We start from the raw sequence: 14,177 nt of genomic DNA, 5'->3' as shown, positions 1-14,177 counted from the left end.
GTCACAGACTTCAACTAGGTTATCCCAGCCATGAAGTAGAGGAGAGCTACTCTTTGTAGAGCAAGGCCTTACGCAAAAATACCCCAGGAGAGACTTGCATCCTCTCTCCCAGCTTCTTACTTATGAGAGGAGACACACTAATGGCAGGCATTCCCATTCAGATATCTCCTCTCAATGCAATACACATTAATTTCTCAGCTTTAAAAGAAATGCACTTACTGGAACCAGTGGGTTACTGTCATCATTACGTAGAGTGAAGCCAGGAAGAAAACAAAGTGGAAGTAAGCATAGCTGTACACTGTGCCTTTCTTCTCATCGTAAATCACGGTCTGGCCTCCCCTTTTTTCAATGTGCTCTTCAGCATCAGCTATAAGAGACAGGAAACAAGAAGACTTTTGCAAATTTAATGAGAACTGAAAACAGCAGCTGGCATCATGAAGAACAGAGTAAAACGTCTACAGTGTGATTCAGCAAAGCGTAATACAGAGCAATACTCAACCATTTTCTTGCCCTCAGGGCTTGAACCTAACCCTTTAGTAAAACAAACAGTAATGCCACTGAAAAGCTGCACTGCATCATGTTCCTGGTCTACTGGCTGCTTTTTGAGCATTTGAGCTATTTATATTGCTCTACCTGTAGGATATTCTCCTGGCAAGTCCAGGTTGATATGCCTGATTGTACCAGATCTGCAAACAGGACACTCCCTCCTGAACTGGAGTCCCTGTAGCACTGCTGAGCCAAAAATCCCATAGTTGGTCACACCCACAAGCATACAAAGAACAGAGATTACTCTTTGTATGCTGCATTAACAAGACACCCTTTAAGGAATTATTAACTTGCCTGTTGTTTTAAAACAGTATTGTCATCTCTTACTTTCTTCCCTAGTCTAACCTTGAGTACTTCAGCTGCTTCAGTTTGACACACTAAAGAACAAGATGACACAAGAAGCTTTGTCTGTGGCTGTGTCCTTAACTCTCTTTGGTTTGGTCTGGAAGCCACTAGCTAGATAAACTGTATAGTGCAAATGTAATTACCATCTCCATCAGGCACACAGCAAAAGCAGCAACGAGCTACCTGTGGAATAAACAACAGGAAGGGTAAGAGTCTGTGCAAGAGCAAAGAAGCAGAACAGTTGGTGAAGAAAGGCCTTGTTATGGCTAAGTTACAGGCACTAATTTAGCAAAGTCTGGTTTGTATTTCCAACTAGCACAAACCTCAAATTAGGATTTGCCAAATTGTTCATAACAGCAGTTTCTAAGCTTTGGAAAAACCTGCTCAGTAAGAGTTGGAGCAAATTAACCATTCTTTAAGAATTATTCTATTCATTTCATATAATTCAAGGTCAAGTACTGGTAGTGTTACAGTTCAAACAATTTATGATAAAATCGTGGAAAAGCTATAATAAAGTGGTTGCAAATTAGTAATTCACAGGGGACTAACCTCTTCAGACTTGCATCTAAGTGCTCTTTAAATAAATACTCCACTGAAACAAAGATACAAGGAACTTGCAAAACCCTGCTGCATGGGTTGGGAATCAGAGCAATAAACACGTAAGTCTGAAATGTACTTATCTTTGCAAGGTTTTGCTGAAATGGAGCCAGAATGAGTACAAGCAGAGAGTGGTTTTTACTGTTTCACTTAAATTATCGGTTTTTAACTGATTGAAAAGGGAAAGCTGAAATTGCTGAAGGGTCAGACACTCCTTGTGTTGAGTGGTAATGTAAATGGAATAACGGTGCAGACAGTATAATAAATATATAACTAGGTGCATTTCTGCACCAGACCACTGTACGAGTCAGTACGTTCTGTACTGTCATCAACATCATTTGTTCTGATAAAATTCTACTCCAGGATTTATTTTTTTTGGTGATCTGATAAAGACAATGAACTCCAAAAATCACATACTAAGTCTTTACAGTTTCTAAAAGAAACAAACTAGTTTTTACCCTGTGTGCCTATGATTGATTACATGTATTCACTGGGTTCATAAATTTATGAAAAGCCAAAAAGCTCACTTTTTTTTTTTTTTTTTAAGAGACTGTCTTGAGAGTTTAAGGAAAGCTCTTATTCCATATCTCGATGGATTAAAGGGCTCTTTCCACTGTTATGCTAAGCCTCACCTAACACTGTTAGCCTGAGTTTCCCTTTGGCTGTATTAAGATTCTGAAGCAAGTCCTGGGTTCCCTCAAACCTTTTAATTAGTTGCATTTGTCAGAAATTAAGTCCTTGCACACATGCTGATGCTAATAGCAATGCTGGCACACATACAACTAGCCCTTCATCACGCTTAACTGTCTTCTGCATGGACACTGAAAGACTTTCTGTATACCACAAGCAACTGCTAAGTTATGTTTATATTCATGTTTGGGAAGACAAAGGCCCTTTATTACAGAGAAAACAATCAGAATGCAATTAGTTGCTCTTTGCCAGTCATTTCTTTACATTTACATTCAGTGGCTCTTGTACTGCTCTTTAAAACCAAATGGTGCAGAAATAACCCCATTGGCAAGTGTCGCAGGAGAAGAGCTGAACCATCCCAGCAAACGGGCCACATCCAGCAGTTCACCCAGCTTGTGCTCCTCCTGCAGCAGGGCACATATCAGCCATGAAGCCACAGGGTGATGCTACAAAGCCACGGCTTGTGTGCTTTTTCCAGAAGCAAGGAGAAGCTCCTGCAGCCCCTGATATGCTCCTAAAGCTAAATGCGTTTTCCTTCCTCCTGTCCAGCTGCAACAAACAGCAAGTTCCTCATTATATGTTTCTGCATCTTTGGATTCTCACAAACACTTAAACTTTTTACTTCAATTTTTCAGGCCTTAATCAAACTGCAGGTGCAAGTAACAGCAGCAAAAACTGAGCTAGCTATGCAGATCCATCCCCCACACACAAACACACACTCAATGTGTGACACTACTAAGCTTAAGTATGGACTAACTGTTACATAGCAAAAAAAGAAAAAAAAAAAAACAAAAAAAAAAACCACTTTCTTCCCCAGTATTTCTGGGTATTGCTTGGATAACTAGGCCAAATAAACAAGCAGGTAGAATGAAGAATTGTGTTGATGAAGGAAAACATGGATGAAAAAATAAAATTTGAGATATAATTATAACTAAAAAGAAATTAAATACTTATGTGCAAAAATAAAAACAAGATGATCTTGGGATCGTAAGTGCTTGTTATGTTGTTGCAAAACCAAAAGCAATCAGGATCTAACGTGTTCAAGAACTTCTTTACCTAGACAGCTTCTTAGTGTCCAGCAGATTTTTTCTTTGAATGAGAGGATGTGAGCTTATGAGGAGCAGAAGATTTACAGGAAGTTTATACAATGCTGTGTAAACTGTACTGAAATAATTTGCTGCTCTTGCATAAAGGCACTGCCAAGGAACCAGCAAGAGCTGCAGAAAGGCCAGTGTGGAAAAATATTCTGTCAATTCCAGACCCAGAGGCAAGTAGCATGTGTGCCAACAACCTTTTGTTTTTACGTAATTACAGATCAGCTGGCCATGAAAACAACAACAAGGAAAGCACACAAGGAAGTCTGCACAGAAATCATGTGGGAGGAAGCAAGAACTCACTTCGGTTTCAGGTGCTGCATATATTCCCCTCAATGCCTCAGAGCTTGCACGTGTTGTTGAGGTCAAACTAGGAGCAAAAGAAGATCGAGTCAGAACATTGGCATAAATATAAGCCTAGAAGGGTGATTTTTCACCACCACAGGAAACATAAGTAGTCTACTCCCACGCTTACACATCAAGCACTAAGCATGTGAAAAGTTTCTTCTGCGTTAAGTATAAACCAGCCTGACAGAAAGCCACCGACCAACTCAGACAACCTTAAAAGTAGGTCACTTCTGAAAAGTGGTGAATTCATCACCAGCAGACACCAGCAAACAGCTCAGCACTCCAATTAGCATTTCAGATGAGATCTCCCCTGCTGTGCATAACCAATGCTTTTATATAAACTTCACAGCCATCAATTTTGCTCAGCATTCATAAAATGCTTCTCTAAAGGCTCTGCCAGAGAAGAAACCTGTCACTGTCAGGAGTCAGTTTTCAGAAGTAGTTTACCAACCGCTATTGTCAGTGTTCCAGTTGCAGAAAATCACCTTCCTGTGTGACTGTAACTGTCTGGGGGGAATCCTTCCTGGTTTCTTCTGATTAGAAACATTTCTTAGCCATCCAGCCTTCCCCTCTCAGGATGTGTAAAGAAAATTTCCCATTACCCACAAAGAGATGTGTGTTCTGCTTTGCTGTACACACTCATCCGTAGTAAGCAATAGGTCAGAACATTCCCCTTGATGGCCCTCATCTCCTCAGATAAATGGTGCACTTCTCCAGCAGGCTACCTGAAAGTCATCCACATTCCCCAAACACCCTCCTGTTACATCGGAAATACTGTTCTGCTGTGAACTAGATCTATGCAACCAATCCAATATTTGATATATGAACTAAATGGAACAAATATCCATATTTGATGGCAGAAGAGACATCACGCTATCTCTTCAGAAAACCTCTCACATTCACTTCAGAATTATTACAGAGTCTCAGTACATCAGCTCTGAAGTGGACTCAAAGCAGAACCTGCTCAAATACCTGCAGTATAGGCAGTACTGTTTCCTGACAACCCACACAGTCGTTAACAGTGATACATCATGTTTTTATGATCAGCAATTGTTTTCTCCCCTGGTGTATGGCTTAATTCATTGATACAAGCTGCAATAATACACAGCGAGCAATGTAACTGTATAGGCATGGACAGATTTTAGAGCAAGACATTTTTGTTAAATCCTTACAGCAGTCCTGCATTCATCAGTTGTTCAAAGGAAGGCATAATCCCTCCCAAGCAGGTTTTTTTGTTGTTGTTGTTGTTGTTCTTGTCTCAAAGACAGCAGAAAATGTGATAGTGTCCTCTGCCCAGACTCTACAGAAACCTCAGATACCTTTTTTAGATGGAGCTAACTGCACGAAGTTATTCTTAAAGAGAAGATTAAATGCAGAATCAAAGCTCCTTCAGAATGTTTGCCTTCATGGACAGCTGGAAACTTTCTCCCTCCACCTTTAGATGTGAATTGCTCTATTTGGTTTTAATTCAATGAAATATTTGTTTCAGGAGTTATATTATCTTGTTCGACATTTTTGGCCAGAGCATCCAACCATTCTAAAATTAAGGAGAACAGAAACCTTCCAGCTCAGTTCTATTTCTCACCATTACTTTGCTTGAGAACTGCTATAAGCCTTCATTAGTTAGATGACATTGAATTTGCAGCAAGGTTAAGTGCAGACCCCCAGACTTACCAAGAGTATAAAATGCAGCCAAAGAGAATGGTAGTACCCAGACCCGTAACCAGGTTTTCATCTCCATGCAGGCCTTGGCTAAATTCAGGAACACAGATTGTGATGTTCTGATTGTTTTCATCCAGGACTTCACAGAACAAAAATGAAATGAAAATAACTGTTACCAATGCTCATTTCAGTGCATTTCAAAGGACTGTTCAGAGTAAAGATTTTCAGGGAAATATTTTTATTACTTCAGACACTGGGTAGATACATTTCAGCTGTTTCCATCTACCTTTTAGAAAAGTCATACAGAATAAATTCTATAAATCTGACCTGGCAGATTCTGTGTTTTGGGGAAAACACTGCAACTTAGTAGGGTACTAGAGCTTCTTACATGACTAGAGCTGACAAACAAGGAAAAACACTGTCTTGTGAACTAAGAAATAAAAAGCTGGAAGTTTCCCAGCCCTTCATGCAAGACTACAAAGCCATATAAAACTGAGATAGTATGCACCTGAGATTATAAATTTCTTTGACTGCAGGTGTGCTTTGAGGACAGCTATGAAATTAACAGTCAGAGAAAAGACGTAGCATGTAGCTGTCCTGTTCTCAGATATACAGAAGACCAAACACAACGAGTTTGGTTGCAGACAAGATTTTACTACAACCTTTAAGCAAATACTACTTCTAGGTTCCTGAAATGAAACCAATTTAGTCCTCGATGTTCCAAGATGTGTCTGACCTTTTGGTGTCTGCTTTGATCCAAAGCAGAGTAGTAGCCTAGCATCACCCCAAAGGAGCTTATTCCAGCTGCACCTCATCTCAAATCGAGAGATTTTCATGCCAACACTGCTCAAAGCAAACTGTATTCCCATTGCCTCTTTCCTTCCACTGTATCCCCATTGGGGCAGCATAACTGTTTGGAGGGCCAGAGGGCAAAATACAGCTAAGACTACACCCAGGTTAAAAATAAACTTGAAATCAGTCCCCTGACCTGGTTCTATGTAGGACTGCATAAACAGCGTTATCAGCAGACGACAGGGACAACATAATGCCAGGAGCAAAGAAGGGAAGACAAGCCTTTAGGGAACACTTTGGCAAGAGACACGCAGAATCCCCCAACTATGTCCCATCAAGGGATACAGCAGCTGGGCAGGCCGCTGTTTGGCAGGCCTTTTAGCTAAGTCTGGCATCAAAAATCAAAGGCACACTGCGATAAGCACAGGTTCAACAGCCATTTCCTTTTGTTTGCCTTTTCCTTCGAAAGGCCTTTTGCAACTATGCTTTTTAGATATTGCAAATAAGTATTTGTAGCTTACATTTCCTTTGGGCCTAGTTTGTGAGACAGCTTACTTGGAGGTCCCTGCTTGAGGCATGGGTCAAACCAGGTAGTGTGTGGCAAATCTGAGTGACACGGTATGGGACACCTTAGTAAGTGTCAACTCCAGCATGTGCCACAGTAAAAAGTACTCGAGCTATTATAAAAGTCAGTATCATGAAGAGAGGAGCAAAGACAATTAGGAACAGTCAATTCAGGGAGCCTGAGACAACATGCTTGACGCAAACTCTGCCAAAGGCAATAATCACAGTTGCAATACATACCAGAAGAATCAGAGCATTCACTTAACTACTGAAAGCTTTGATTGTCACAAGTATGAAATAACACAAAACCAATGATTTAATATCATACATCACTTTCTCCCCCATTTTCTTCTAGACTGTGTCAAATCTCATGAGTAATTCAGATGTCATCTAAATGAGTTTCTATATTCATTTGAAACTGCTGCTTATGTTACATAAGTAAATCTTCCACCAAAACAGTCTGTTTTTTGTTCTTAGCTCTGGAATACATTTGCATATGTGTCAATGTTCACACAGACAAATGTGAGAGAGAGATTCTTCCCCTCTCTCTCCCTTTTCTTCTGGGCAAGTGTCTATAAGACTTCTCCTTCCTGCCAATGTACTTCTACTTATTGTTGCTTCAGCTTTTCAACACTAAAAGCTCAGCAATAGTAACGAAGGTCTTTTTTCATTACTGATCTGAAATAAGAGAGGTCTTCTGTAAGTGAAAAGCATGTTCCCTGTCGAAATAGGTGAATATAATGATTAAACGGGAAAAGGAAACCAACTGATTTGCACGTGTAAAGTCTTGATGTGTTTTTGCACCACATGGGACTTAAGATATTAGGGAAGTTCCCTACTTGTGGTTTGCAATGTGAACTGTTAGAATGTGTGGAGTATGGGAACTCTGCTGAAGAACAGCGTCACCTCAAAAAACCGCAGCGTAACTCCAGGTCTTTTCTCAGAATGCTTCCTTTCAAAATGAAAGATGAGCAATAGTCAAGTTTTTGTTCCATCAAGAGTCTAGAGGAGCCTAGAGCTAAGGCTACTTAGCACAACAACCATAGGAGAAAACAAGTGATTTTAGCAACCATTCTGATGGCCAACAGAGCAAGAAGAGAACAAAGTTACCTGGGTGCAAGGTACCTACTAATGGTGGTGGACCTAGTAACCTTCTGGATAGAGCTGGTCAACCAGCCTCTTCCAGAGGCATGTAACAGCCACTTCCATTTGTCCCAACTCTATTTCCATCATGTGACCAAGCATGTTATGTATTTAGTCGTGTCCTATTGTATGAGCACATACACTTGCCATACAAAGAGACAGAATGCAGGGCTCTGGGAAACTTATCAGTAGTAAACAAACTAGAATGACTCTGGTGCAAGAGGTGCAACCCACACATGGTGAGTCACAGCTCCCCTAGACCAAAGCGTTTAAGGTACAAGGGAGAGCATCCATTGCACAGTCTCTCAAATGCTGCAAAAATTTATTATCTGCAACTTCTTTTGCACAGGCCAGAGAAGATCAAAACCAGCACTCCTAAATTCCTCACTGCTAAGGTTTGCTAAAGGCCTTCTTGCTTTTAATACGTAGCGTGTCTCAAAGGATTTACATAAAGCAGAAGGTAACTTACTGGTTTCTGGTGGCTTGCTGGATAATGCTGAGAAAGTGAGGTACATGACATAGCAGCTGATAACTCCTGACTGCAGCAAACCAGAATGGGGCTGGCCTTTAGAAGAAAGAGGACAAGAGATTATTTTTGTGGATATTTTAATAAACTGAAAAATAAATTCATATCCCTTAAAGAAATGCACACTAGTACCTTTTACATTTTACTTAAAGCAGTTCATAAGTCTTTGAGGCAGTTCAGATATGTTTCCTCTGGCAGGTAAAGAGAAAGGAGCCTGCCCTTTAGTTCTACTGACTGTTTTAGAAAGGCATTAAAGATTCCCACATAAGAAAAGAATCACCCCTCTGCTCTTGCCAAAAGAACCAGCCTTCCAAAAGCTATTGACAGACTGCCATAATCTTTTTATTCGCCCATAATATTTGTTTTGGAGCCACTCAAGTTACTATTTCCAGGTCCAATGTATGCAAGATACTAATAACATACATAAAACATACCAGAGAAGCATGAAATACTGCTGTCAGCTGCTTCGGACCCAAGCTTTACAGATGGTAAATCAGAAGCAGCCAAAAAGCAATGCTAAAACAGAGGTAAAAGGGTTTTACAGCCTTTGCCTCAACTGTTATTGCTGCAGGAGTTGTGTAAACTCCTCAACACATTACCAGACATCAGCATTTGAGTGTTCTTTACAGTATAAGTGCCTGATGGCACACCCAAAACATCTCACACCTAGCAGACAACTTGATCAGCAACAGCACTTCATAGTGTAGATAAGGGGACAGGGACAAGAGCAGCACTAGCTCTGAACTATCATGAGCCTTTCTGCCCAGAACATGGCTCATGCTTCAAGGCACACAACCATGGCAGCACCCGAAAACCAGCAGGAAAAGAAGTCAGCAGACTCACGATTCTGGACACAGGGTGATATGGCTACCAGCGACACGAAGAGGCACAGGCCACCATTGACACCGATCAGGACCTTGTTGTACATGCAGCCCTCTGAGCGTGTGTAGAAGAGAGCCATGAGGACCAGGGCTGCCACAGCAACAGAGTACAAGACGAGAGTGACCAGGGCGAGCAAACCGTTCCACATCTGCTTGTGGTTTGCACCTGCAGTCCTGGGGAGACAGAGACAAGCACCTTATCTTTATCTCCCTTTCCTAAAAAATAAAGTTCTAATAGTTGAATAGTTCATATCAAACACAAAAAACAGTGCTTATGTTCCTGAAGCACATGTGTATCACTACACTAACACAGGTCCTTGCAAGGTTTCTCCTGTGAAACTGAAAGAAATGTTCCTTAGCATTAGTGTTTTTTCTGTGAAAACATGACTTGTTTGAAAAGAACATCTATTGTAGAGACAATGTTATATGCTGCTGCTGGAAAGTTTTCATCCACATGTTTGTCATATAAGGAGATCTCACCACTTCCTACATGAAAATGGGTATCTAAAAAAGCCCAAAGGCTTGCTGATACCTTTCCTAACAGTCAGCATGCTAACTGAAACAAGAGAAGGCAACAAAGGCTGTAGGGTTAAGAAATGAGAGACAGGACAAGTTGTATGGGGAGGCAGGAGTTCCTGTGTGTATGTGGGAGAACAATTTCAATACTTTAATGCATGATGAGAGGCTAAGGGCTAGGGCGATAATATCAAACAAATTAAGTCAATGCCAAAACATGATATATGTGGGTTGATGATGGAATCTTGCATGTTTAGATGAAAACAAACAAGTTAGAGAGAAAGTAGCAGTTCTCATGACCACAAATAAATAAATAAGTCATTTGATGTGCATTAAGCTGACATCAAAAAAACAGGATTTATTAGTTTGTACCACTGCATACAGGCAGTTTCATTGTTACATTTTGCAAATCCAGTTTTATTCTCTTGCACCACTCTGTTTCTTGCCAGCTGTGTTTTCATCCGAAACTGGAACAGCTTAAAATAAGAGATGTTTGCATCCCAACACGCTACTACTTACTAGAAGCCGAACAACTGAGGTTAAGAAAGGTTAAACTGAGGTTCAGAATAGAACAAGGAGGAAATACCTCCACCTGGGAAGGAGGACAGTGGATTAAAAAAAAAAAAAGATGCACAGATCTTAACATCAACTTTAAAGTATCTTTCAGAGATTACATCCACACTACTTTTAAATGCTGTATTCCTTTGTTCCAAGAAATGTGTTTTTCGGGAGTCCATCAGAATATTACGCAAATAATTACTTGCCCAACACATACCAGTTTTTGTTCCATTTGTGTGCAAACTCAACAAGCAGGATGAGCTGAATAGCAATGAAAAGGAAACCTCCTGTTGCTCCTACATAGCGCCAGGCTGCAAGGCAGAGAGACACAAAATAGGTCAAACTGCAGTCACCTTTCCCTTGAGAGAAAATGGAGTTAGGTCTATCAAGTGAAGCTATTACACAGCTTGAGTATCTCAGGCCCACAGATGTAACAGGTGATTAGAGATTTCATCCAAAACATCAGCTCAGCTACCTCAAGACTGAAGTTGAACTCAGCTTGCAATGCACTACACCTTCAAAATAAATCTGTAAGGACATCTGAGACTCCCTAACCTAGAAAATTTTTGTGGAGACAAAGTTACTATATTCAGACAGAAAATACTGAAGCCTTTATTTGTGACTGGTTGGGAGTGGAGGAGGCCTCAAGGCATTTAGGAGAAGTCTAAACCCTAAAATTGCAAGGTACTGGAACCCAGTTCTAAAAAGGGCAATTAGTTCCCTTGATTCTAGTACCACAGAAAAATAAAGGCGAGGCTCATCTGTTTACAAATGCTGTCCTGAGCCACTCCCAAAGAAACCAGAACACTTGGAATTCATTGACTAGTTTTAAAACAGGTTATTTGACTGCTTAACCACTGACCTACATATACTCTATTCTATACTGCTTGGATAATTTGGACAACAAATCCCTTGTGTGCAACACCACGAGTCTGAGAAAATATTGATACCTATCTAAATGCTTAGCAGCTTGTGTTGCTGTACAGTTGCTGTACAGCCTACAAATGACTCCAGGTATGCAGCTGATTTCAGTGAAGAAGACTGAGGAAGTGCATTAGCAGAGTTCATATTTTTCTTCCAGATTAAAAAAAAAAAAAAAAAGGCTTAGCTTGTCCATGAGAAACAGAATAACAGAACAGCCCAGATACACTACCCTTAGCAGATGAAGCAGAGATTTTTTTTTCAACTGTACAATAAGTTCATTGTCAGAAAGCAAGCAAAAATGCCACTTGTCTGGTTTTGCTAAATGAAAAAAATCCATTTGATTAGCATGGTGCTCTTCAAACAAACAAAACAAAATAGGATGAAAAAAGGAGGTAAGAAGCTAGCATGCAAAAATACTTTAAAAATAGGGTGTGCCTGTGTATTTTGAAGAGGTGGTGTAGGAAAAAGCAGACAACCAATGCAGTGAGTAATTACATATCTAGACTCTCAGTTATGATCTCCCATTGCCACAGGCAGGACACTGTGGCACGTTTTATGCATCCATCACAGATAAGGTTAGCATGGCCAGAGTGGACGTAATGCTTCAGCCCCACAAGCCTAGCACATAATGTCCCTCCTCCATGATTAACAAAATGCTAAGTATGGGAAGCCTGGGGAGAAAATTTTACATTTTTAGAAAAAAACAGGCAAACTGACAGAATGGTCTAAGAATGTTCTTAGGCATAAAATACAGTGCAGGTTTCTTGATAAGAGGGGAAAACCAAGAGAAGACAAAACCACACAACACCCAGACCCTCTGTAAAGCTCAAATTTAAGGGTTTCGTGGAGGACAGTTTAGCAGGATGTGTAAAATACTGCTTTACAGAGAAAACTCGAGATCTAATTTAGGGATGAAAGCTTGTTATGCTGCATCTCCACACTAGGTTAGACTGCAGTTGAGAAACAGTCAACTAATCAGCACAAAAAAAATCTTGTTTCACTTCTTCCCCAAACACTTCAATTCTTGATGACTTTTTGCCATGGAAAGAGTCACTTACAAAAATGACAGGGAGTCTTGCTTGCTCATGAGTATAACACATTGTACCGCTGCACCTTTCTAAACCAAGCACTCATCAGCCAGTAAGGACAAGCACATAGGGCCATCACATGTCTTTGTGGAGAAAAACAGGGATAAGGACCCCTTCACACCTGGGGTATCAAACTGAACCAGTACCAAACACAAACAGCCTGTAAGAGCATGAAGCTGAAGTAAACCTATCAGTGGTTTACTTGAAGTGTTTTTTACCGTAGTTTCCCAAAGCAGCATGTTCATAGTACATCTGTCCCCTATATTCTCTTCCCTTGTGTTACTCCTTCCTCTTACCCCTTCGAACACCCAGAGAAGATTGGAGTTGAAAGAATGCATACCCAGAGAGCTTCAGCGGAAGCAGGTGGCAGACACACAACTGCTACTTTGCAAGACTGAGTCCACCCCTTTTCACCGGCCCAGACCGAACAGCTTAATGGCTCATAAGCACTGGGCAAACCAAAGAGCACAAACTCACCTTGGTATCATAACCAGGACTTTTGCTGCCACCCCACAAGAGGCCTCTGAGAAGTAACCCACTGAGACGGCATTTAAACACTTGCCCAGCACCAGCATGCTTGAGCAATGCCAGAGTGTCTTCCAAAACTGGAAATGCATCGAGCATAGCACTCTGGGCTGGGCACTTGCAACAGGCCACGGGAAGTCTAGTTTTACATTATTAGGTCTACATCACCAGCCTGAAAGATAGCGATATCCCACATTCTTTTATGGTACTGAGGGTTTCCTGCCTGCACGTCACCGCGTCCCCCAGTAGTATGGCTCTTCTCCACCACATAGCATGGTCCCCAGCTGCTGTGCTGCAGCAGAGCTACCTGCACAAGCCAAGCTAACATGCGTCTCCGCGCTCTCAACAGAACAATTTCTTCTGCATCACTGCAGTCTCTGCTTCTTGAAGAATTTGCAAGACGGCACTGCAGCTATTTTACCTACCCTCTTGGCTTGCTTGAGGTCAGCACAAACAATGAATGGTTAATCTTTGTGTGTGTGTGGTTCCTCACAGACAGCTCCAAATACCCCTTCTGTACCTGGACTATACTGGCTTCACTTGAAGAAGTACAGCCATACCCACACTGATCAGACCTTTATGACTTAAAACCACCCCCAAGGTAGTACAGAATGAAGCAGCATAATAAAATGAGAAGTCCGTACCATTGAGGAAAGTGTCCTGATCAGGAATGAAGAATGCTCCTGAGCACATTGCTGCCAGAAGTAGAAGCTTAATAAACCAGAATCTGGACAAGAGCAAACAAAAGAAATCAACTGATTATAATGGGAATTAGAGGTCTTCAAAACAAGCACCAGGAGAAATCTCTATTTAAAGCCCAGCAAGAGAAAAAACAACCTTTGTTGATTGATTGCTGTTTAAGTTTGTTTCCGCTTGGCTGCATTATATCTGACAGAAGCAGTGATATCAAACTCTTTTTTTCCCTGCCTAGTACTACCTGCAACTGGAAAGTAAGCGGCACAAACCGATAAACAGAAGTGGTAATTAAACAATCAAATACCCACCCGTTATGAATATAAGCTCGGCAGCTTTTGCTGTTGTTAATTTTGATGGTGAACAAGCAGAAGAAAAAGAAGAAGCAGGCCATTCCAAAACAGACTTTGTACACTGCGGAGTATCCCACCAACTTCTCACACATTTCACCTGCTTGAATTCCCTTGCACATCTGCTCGTAGAAGGGAATCTGAAAAACAAAACACATGACAAACTGTTAGGCAGGACACAGGGCTTCACATACCTATGCATGCGTAAGTCGGAGCACCACTGATTTTTCACTGGCTTCATTTAACACTGACATCTTTCGCTGTTGATACCCCTCGGCCTGGATTTAATGCTTCAAGGGACATAGAACAACGTAAAACACAAGGGACTGGATCTT

General features: G+C 41.1%; 1 protein-coding gene across 1 annotated transcript in view; it reads right to left on the bottom strand.

The window, feature by feature from the left end:
• The window catches only part of SERINC5 (serine incorporator 5), a 40,458-nt gene that overhangs the window by 6,640 nt on the left and 19,641 nt on the right, over positions 1–14,177 (bottom strand). The window contains exons 3-11 of the mRNA XM_035553528.2: positions 13,804–13,982; positions 13,444–13,526; positions 10,480–10,573; positions 9,151–9,362; positions 8,251–8,346; positions 5,295–5,421; positions 3,576–3,642; positions 1,035–1,074; positions 220–367 (exon numbers count right to left, since the gene is read on the bottom strand). Of these exons, the coding sequence (XP_035409421.1) occupies positions 220–367; positions 1,035–1,074; positions 3,576–3,642; positions 5,295–5,421; positions 8,251–8,346; positions 9,151–9,362; positions 10,480–10,573; positions 13,444–13,526; positions 13,804–13,982 (1,046 nt within the window). The remainder of the gene's footprint in view (positions 1–219; positions 368–1,034; positions 1,075–3,575; positions 3,643–5,294; positions 5,422–8,250; positions 8,347–9,150; positions 9,363–10,479; positions 10,574–13,443; positions 13,527–13,803; positions 13,983–14,177) is intronic.

This window comes from Cygnus atratus, chromosome Z, assembly GCF_013377495.2.
Source record: "Cygnus atratus isolate AKBS03 ecotype Queensland, Australia chromosome Z, CAtr_DNAZoo_HiC_assembly, whole genome shotgun sequence".
NCBI lineage: Eukaryota > Metazoa > Chordata > Aves > Anseriformes > Anatidae > Cygnus > Cygnus atratus.
Note: the sequence above shows the minus strand (reverse complement) of the source record. Positions and strands in the feature narration are given on the sequence as shown.